Raw genomic sequence first — 7,335 nt, forward strand, 5'->3', positions numbered from 1 at the left:
CCTGGAGGGGCTGAGGCAACACGGGGGGGGGGGGGGGGGGGGGGGGGGGGCTTTGCAAACACACCAATAAGGGAGAGCCCGCCAGAGACGCTGCTGCTGCAGAGGGAGCGAGCACATGCCCTCCCAGAAAGTGCTGAATCAGCACCAGTGCCTGCCATCCGCTCCCTCCCTCCCTTGTCCAATCACAGGCTGGAAGTGACAGGGACCTCTCAAGGTCAGGGAATATCAATACCAGCCACTGCCACCACCAGGGAGCCCCACTGGGCCACCCTCTCGGGTGGGGGCTGTGACCCTCCCCCTGGCTCTCTAGCTGGCTGCCACCAGCCAGGACAGGGAAGTGTGGGGGGGGACACAGGGGGCTGCCAGCAGCAGCTGCAGGGACAACGGGCATCTCCAAGGCCACCTCGTTCAGCCCTGCCCGGGCCTCGATGGCCCCTAGACTTTCTCAAAGAACCCTCGTTTCTAGAAATGCCCAAAGCACCCCTGGCGCCCTCCTCCTGCCCAGGCATCGCCCTCCCCGGACGTGACCACCTTCCCTGCCTGGCTGCTGCTCCTGTGCCCTTGGCAGGCTGCCTTCTGTGTTCATCCTGCAGAGTTGGGTCCAGGCCTGCCCACCCTCCTCCACCCTCCAGGTTGAAGACGGGGCTTGGGCACCCAGCTCGACCCCCAAATCCACAACAGCTCACTGCCACTATTGCCAGTCAGGTATTGTCCCCACCAGGTGACACCTTCTGGCACTCTCCTGTGTGTTCAGCTGGCCTTCCTTTCCTGGTGTGCACGGGGCGGCAGGTGAGTGGCCTCGCCCCTCCCAGGTCACTGGCGTCTGTCTGAGCTGCCAGCTCTCCTGCGTCGCTTCCTCACCTTGAAGGAAGGCAGCCAGGCTTTTCGGTCCTTGCCATTTGGGGCCTGATGGGGAGCAGCTGAGGAAGGGGGGCTGTAAGGGTTAAACCTGTCTGTCTGGGAAACCAGCCCCCACCCCTTGCAGTTGCTGGTGTGACTAAGACTCATGAGTCGGGGCTCCTCCCACAGCCCCTGGAAGCCCCCAGAAGCTTCGCTCATGTAGGTCAGTCCCAGTTTCTCACAGAGACGTGGAGCCTGTGACGAACAAGTAAATGTGCCCTACATGACATTTCAGCAGAATGCCCACAGCCGGAGACGCCGCCCTCACGGGTCCCCTCCTGGGACCACACTGCTGCTGGGGTTCCCAGGCTGTGGCGCCCTGAAGGCCCAGAACCCTCTCTGGGCGGCGCCTGAGCTGGTAACTAGCGCACTGTCTGGGGGAATGAGGCACAGTCCCTGACTTCCTTCCATCGCCCGGCAGCTCCACCCATTGTCCTTGAAAATGGTGACTGGCAAAGAGGACTGCTGCTTAATTCAGCCAAGAGGATGGGATCAACTGGTGGCACATGGTTATAACCAGCCTGCAAGGTCCCGTCCACTAAGGTGACCTCGAGCCACGTGTGGCCAAGTCTGATCAGACTTCAGCTGCTCAGCCCCGGTTCCTTGAGGGGCTGGTAGCTCCTGCACAGACAAGTGTGTCCCCTGTGAGGAAGTCCTGTTGGACAGCGTGGGCCTGGAGAAACAGAGGAATCCACTCCCACCTGCTGAAAACAAGGCAAAGCTGAGGGGATGCCCAGGGAAGGCCCTGGGGTGGTAGGAGGACCACCCTGGGTCAGTGATGGCAGGGCCATGGCCACCACTCACTCAAAGGGAAACAAGTGTGGTAGAGTGCTCTCTGGGGGTTCACTCCTGCACCCGTACCTGGGCTCCTGGCAGCACCAAGAGCGTCGGTCAGGCCTTGTGAAACCAACCCCGCCTCCTCTGCTGTTTTCGGGGGCCAAGGCTTTTGTTAAGAATTTCACCAACTTTGCCATCAAAAGGTAAACCCCAAAACAAGTTTTCTTCTGAAACGTCTAGTTCATAATTCCAGAAACAGCAGATGAACGGCTCAGGCAGGGCCCCGTTTCCCCAAACACTTTCTAGCCATCGGGGCTGCCTCGAGGACACCACCCCCCCTCATCACCAGGGTGTGTCCCCGTACAGAAGCCACGGCAACCTTCTTGAAATAGATCCTAAGCAATCTCATGTCTCTCATTCTTCAAACTGCTCTTTGGCTGAACAAGAACTGTAACTTTGCTTTTCTGCCTCTTTTCCTGTGCCCATGTCGTCCCTGCCGGTGAGAGCCTGGCCCACACCCTTTCCACAGCCCCTCAACCTAGGGCGCCCCACCTCATTTAAGGACGCCGTGAGCTCTTCTGTCGGCTGAATTCAGCCCTCGTGGACCCCGTCATGCCCGCCCCCTCCCTCCCTGGCAGCACTGACAAATTCTCACTGCCCTCCCCGCCCCCTCCGCGGGGCAGGCTCCCACCAGGGAGCCCCCGGCCTCGAGGTCAAGGCAGGCCCCACTGCGGCCCGTCACACTTACCCTTCCCCAGCACTGCAGACAACCACTTTAAAATGCATCCAATTTTACTTGTTTTCGGTTGTTCACATCCTTAAAAAAAGGAATACACTTTCTGAGCTTTAGGCAGTCACTCCATTGACATGTTAAAAAAATAAGTTTAATGCAGTGGCTCATGTCACAAGGATTGAACAGGCACTCCAGACACCGAGCAGCGTTGCTGAGCTGTCAACGCCCAGCACTGCCACGCTGACATTTGAGGTGGCACCGCCAGACCCCTCCGTCCGTCCCGAGGGTGTGGACATGCGCCCACCCCAGCGAGGGGCTTCAGAGGAGCTCAGCAACGACAGTTAACACAAACAAAGCTTTTAGGAAAGAAACACCACGATTTTAGTGCAAGAGATTCTCTGCAGCGCGACAAGTGGGGCCGCGCAGGTCAGCTCCTCGCCTATCGCCCAGCAACCGGACAGACTTAGCTCGTCCCTTTCTTCAAGGAGCCTTCCCACCGACCTCAGGGAGACAGTCGCCCAACAGAGCTGGCTATAAATTAAAGAGCACGGTTTACAGCCGAGTATTTTTTGCTTTCTCTGCCTGATTGGCAGACACCTGTCCTGATAGTACCCCCAGGGCCGCCGCCCATGCCCAGGGGGTGTGGGGACAACCTGGCGTGAAGCAGTGGCAGTCTGTCACCCTCAATATAGAGCCCTATGTCTGGTCCCTGGTCTCTGCCTGCTGTCCCAGCATAATTATTCAGGGCGCCCTCTCACTTGCCAACAAGGCCCACGGTGGCCACTAAGCCACATGGCCACCCTGTCCCCCCGATGGAGAAGACCAGAGTGAAGGGTCTGGGCAAGACGCTGGCCCTCTGGAGTGCACCCTTCTGGCCAAAAGCCTGTGTCCCCCCCCCCAGACCACCGCCCTGCACTTTCCTGGCCACCAGCCCCTGCCTGTGTTCATCTTTGCTCTGCATGCCCTGGCTGCTCGAACGGCGCCGAGGCAGGACAAAGGGGAAGCCGAGCCCCTCGCTGGCACAGCCAGCCCTGGCCCACACCCTCTACCCTAACAGGTGCTTTGAAACACAGGGTGGGACCGTATTTCGTGGTGCACACTCAGAGGCCTTGGTGTACCTCCCAAGACCTGTGACATCTGTCCCCAGATACAGAAGCCTCAATTCTGGGTGTTCCCTCAAAGGAAGACAGACCAAAGCACCCCCTGGAAGCCAGAAAGAAATGGAGTTGCCTCCTGAACCCACATTTGAAGAGGCTTGAAATTCTCCACAGACCTGCCCAAGACGAAGACGGGTCTGCCCTGGGCCAGGTCGTAATCCCTGCCGGACTGCGCCTCTGCGAACCAAGGCGACCCCAAAGAGTGACCTGGGACTCCAGACCCCCACAGCTCAGGGGGACAAGTGGAGGGTGTCAGACGGTCCCCAGTGAACAGCTCTGTGGCAGTGCCGTGCCTCAGCTAGTGGCGCCCGACGCTTCCTTAAGGCGGGGGCAGGGCCGGGGAGTGCAGCCAGGACCCCCTCCAGATCTGCTCCTGGGCAGCACAGCCCTCCCTGAGGCCTCCCACACCAGTGGTGATGCCAGTGTCCTGGAGAAGGCACAGGGCCGCAGAGGCTCTCCAAGCGCACACGCACGGATGGACCCCCACAGCACAGCCTGGAAGAGCACCGGCTGGACCACAGGGAGGCAGCCAAGGGGACACTGTGACGAAATGAGCTTACAGGCAGGCCAGAGAAAAAAATCAGCAGGAGGAAGGGCCAGTGTCCCCTTTACAGGAGTCTCAGCCTGTTCCTCTCCCAGGCCAGAGGCTGGGAGTGGGGCTGTGTCTGCAGCCCCTGTCTGCAGGATGGAGTGGGACAGACACGGGCCCTGACCGACCCCACCCAGAGAAGAACCCGGCAGCAGGCATCGACCCCAGGGGTCACAGTAAACAAGCCCCGGCTGGCGCCGAGGTGCTCGGCCCTCACATATCCACGAAGACCATGAAGCACCAGCCCAGGCCCCCGACCAGCAGCATGGTCACGTGGATGCCATAGACCAGCAGCTCGTTCAGGAGGCGGAAGTCCACGCGACGGCGGCCCAGCAGCAGCAGCAGCGCTGACAGCTTCAGCTGGAAGCGCAGCAGGACGCGCACGCCCAGGTACTGCAGGCAGAAGAGGGCGGCCAGCGCGCCCCACAGTGCGGCGGTGAAGAGGCTGCAGCTGAAGTAGAGCAGGAAGCGGATGAAGCCGTACAGCCAACGCGCCCGCACGTACACGTCAAAGTTGTTGTACTTGGTGCGCGCCAGGCGGGAGGCGCGCGCCGGCCCACAGGCCGCGTGCAGGCAGGTGGTGTGCGGGCCGTGGAAGGAGCGCACCCGCCGCGGGATGGGCATGACCGGCATTGGAGCCTGGGCGGCGGCGCTAGCTCGCAGCGGAGGCGGCGTCCAGGCGGCGGTCAGCGGAGGCGTCATGGGCACCTAGGCCTGGGAGCTCGCAGCTGAGCCCCGGGGGAGGCGTAGGCCTGCAGGAGGGCAACAAGCAGAGGGGCCAAGTCAAGCTGAGGACAACTAGTGAACTGTCCCCACCAGGGACATCAGCTAGCCCTAGAACACAGGATCTGCCACAAACGCTAATGAGGACACTCCCAAGGGACCACCAATCACGTGAAAAACAAAAGTGCCAATTTCAGCAGTGTCGCTGGGACGAAGGGCTCGGATGGTGGTTGACAGCCCCCTTGGAGGCAGTCGATGCTGGAACCGAGGGCCCTTCCATAGGCTTGGCACCAGGCCACTTCACTAGACCCACCCTCTCGCTTTTATCGGGGCGCCCGGTACTGCCTGGATTTCGGAGGCCATTCTATCCAGGGTGAATACAAGTCCCTCGGTGACATCCCTCACAGTAGGACCCGGATGAAGGAGAGGGCACTGACATAGCAAGCAGTTCGCTTCAGCAACTTGACACCCACGTGCTGGGGACCAGACAACACTGCAAAACGGAGATGCCCAAGGCGCTGTGATCTGGGATCTGGAGGGAGGAGGCTGGCTATGCCTGGCTGGACGGATGACAGCTGAGGGCTGTGTGTCATGGCAGGGCACAGGGCCCCATAGATGGGCTGCAGGAGGGGAGAAATAGCAAGTGGGGCTAGTTTTACCCGGTAACTGCCATTTATAGCTCGCCCAAATAATCTGTGGATGGAAGCACAGAATGTGTGAACTCAAAGCAGCAAAGCTGCTCACAGGCCACCAGGAGACACTGCCAGGGGCGGCTGCCTCCCATCAGATGGGCTTCAGCCGGGAGCCCTGCAGAGGGGACTTCTGCGAGCTACCCCTCCGGCCGCTGGGCAGAGCAAATGCCCGCCCAAGTGCTGCTTGCATCAGACACGGAGGAGTGGGGAGGCCAGGCACCACTTCTCCCCTGGCCCACAGGCCCAGCACTTCCCGCAGGGTTTGGCCAGAACCTGGCCCAAAGCAGCTGTCCGCTCTCTGAGCTGCTCCATCCAGGCTCTACCTGGGGCTCAGCCCGCCACCTCCAGGAATGGCATTCAGAGAGTCGAGCCATCGTCTGGAGGGTCACTCAACAGGCGTCCCTCACTCCCTCACGCTGCGGGGATGCGGCCATTCCCCGACCACCACCTGGCCCGCGGGCAAGGCAGCTCCTGGTTCCCGAAGACGTCCGCGCCACGGGCTCGGTGACGGGGGTCAGGAAGCCAAGGCCGAGGCGCGTGGCCCTACACGAGCAGCTCCATCCCGCCGCCCACCGCCCATCCCGGGCCCCAGGCGCCTTCCCGCCGGGACGTTCAGCCGTGCAGGCGGCACCGAATCTCGGATCAACGAGTCCCAGGCACGAGGTGAGCTCTGCTCGCTCACCTCTGGAGGAGCCGGCGAACGCGGGGGAAGGAATGACCTGCCGGGTCCCCCGGGGAGCCGCCCGCGCCCAGCTCGTTGCCCTGGAGACGCCCGAGACACCCCTGCCCGCCCGCTCACCGGGTGCCCTCTCCGCGCCGGCGTCCCGGCCTGCAGGCCCCCGTGTCCCTCGGGGTTCCAGGAGCAGGGCGGCCGCATGGTGCCGACGGCGCGGCGGCTGCGGGGCCCGGGGCCTCACGCGTCCCCTCCCGCCCCTAAGGGCCAGGGGCTCCCGCGCCCGGCGGCCGGCGGCGTTTGGCCCAGCGTGGGAGCCGTAGCGCCGTCCCTCTGCGGCCACCGTACGAGTTTCCTCACGCCCCTCCGTCCGCTCCGACACCGAGAGCGCCTCCCTCCCCCCAGTGTGGGGCCGACTCTGCACGCCCGGAACTAGATACTTTCTCGGGGCGTGCGTGCGTGCGTGCGCGCGTGCGAGGCGCGCGCCCATGACGTTCCCACGGCCGTCACCGCCCCCGTACGCCGCCGGCGTCTCGCCGGTCCTGCGCAGGCTCAGACGGTGGGCCTGTGCGTGCGGGCCCCTGGCAGCTGCCCGTCAGAGGTGGTTGCAGTGCGCAGGCGCGGGTCCCGTGAGCCCAGTTGAGGGGGTTGCTGTTCATCCTGTACCTGAAGCGGGATTATCCTGGGTCCCGGACTCGCCAAGGCCCTACGAGTCTCTGCGACCGGGAGCGCCGCTGCCGGGCGCTGGGGTGGGACAGGGAGCCGGAGCCCGAGGGGACCGGTATCGGTGGGCGCGGTGGGGGCGAGTCTGGCGCGGGCTGGCGGATGCCGTCCACGAACACGCGTCCCCAAACGTGGGGAGCCCGGGCGGGCCGCGTGGTACCCGCGTGCTCTGGGGTTGCCCTTTCCCAGGAGAATAAGGATGCAGACGTTTTTATTTCTAAGTACACCTAGTAAATATGTTTTTAAAAGACGTTTATTCAGCGTCATGATCAGACTATCACATTTGGCGACCAACAGCCTGTGTGCAAAAAAGACCAGCATGAACACCCTTTGTTGGAGCGCTTTACGCTACACAAAACAGAAACTGA

The 7,335-nt window shown here is 62.4% G+C and overlaps 1 protein-coding gene across 3 annotated transcripts; it reads right to left on the bottom strand.

The window, feature by feature from the left end:
• Window positions 1-2,539: 2,539 nt before the first annotated feature.
• On the bottom strand, window positions 2,540-6,710 carry TMEM250 (transmembrane protein 250). 3 transcript variants are annotated; one of them, XM_019756757.3, is made up of 3 exons: window positions 6,371-6,710; window positions 5,317-5,499; window positions 2,540-4,908 (listed from the first exon to the last, which is right to left on the bottom strand). In XM_019756757.3, the coding sequence occupies exon 3, from the start codon at window positions 4,856-4,858 to the stop codon at window positions 4,370-4,372; it is 489 nt and encodes a 162-aa protein (XP_019612316.1). In that variant the 5' UTR covers window positions 4,859-4,908; window positions 5,317-5,499; window positions 6,371-6,710; the 3' UTR covers window positions 2,540-4,369. The 3 variants fall into 3 exon arrangements, with proteins under 3 accessions (XP_019612316.1, XP_019612315.1, XP_019612317.1); XM_019756756.3 differs by lacking the exon at window positions 5,317-5,499 and having other exon boundaries at window positions 6,371-6,702; XM_019756758.3 differs by lacking the exon at window positions 5,317-5,499 and having other exon boundaries at window positions 6,254-6,381.
• Window positions 6,711-7,335: the final 625 nt, after the last annotated feature.

This window comes from Rhinolophus sinicus, chromosome 16 (assembly GCF_057876585.1).
Source record: "Rhinolophus sinicus isolate RSI-liver-muscle chromosome 16, RSI-T2T, whole genome shotgun sequence".
Taxonomy (NCBI): Eukaryota; Metazoa; Chordata; class Mammalia; order Chiroptera; family Rhinolophidae; genus Rhinolophus; species Rhinolophus sinicus.

Coding starts and splice junctions, on each gene's coding strand:
- TMEM250 (XM_019756757.3), bottom strand. CDS start 4,858: ATGACGCCTCCGCTGACCGCCGCCTGGACGCCGCCTCCGCTGCGAGCT.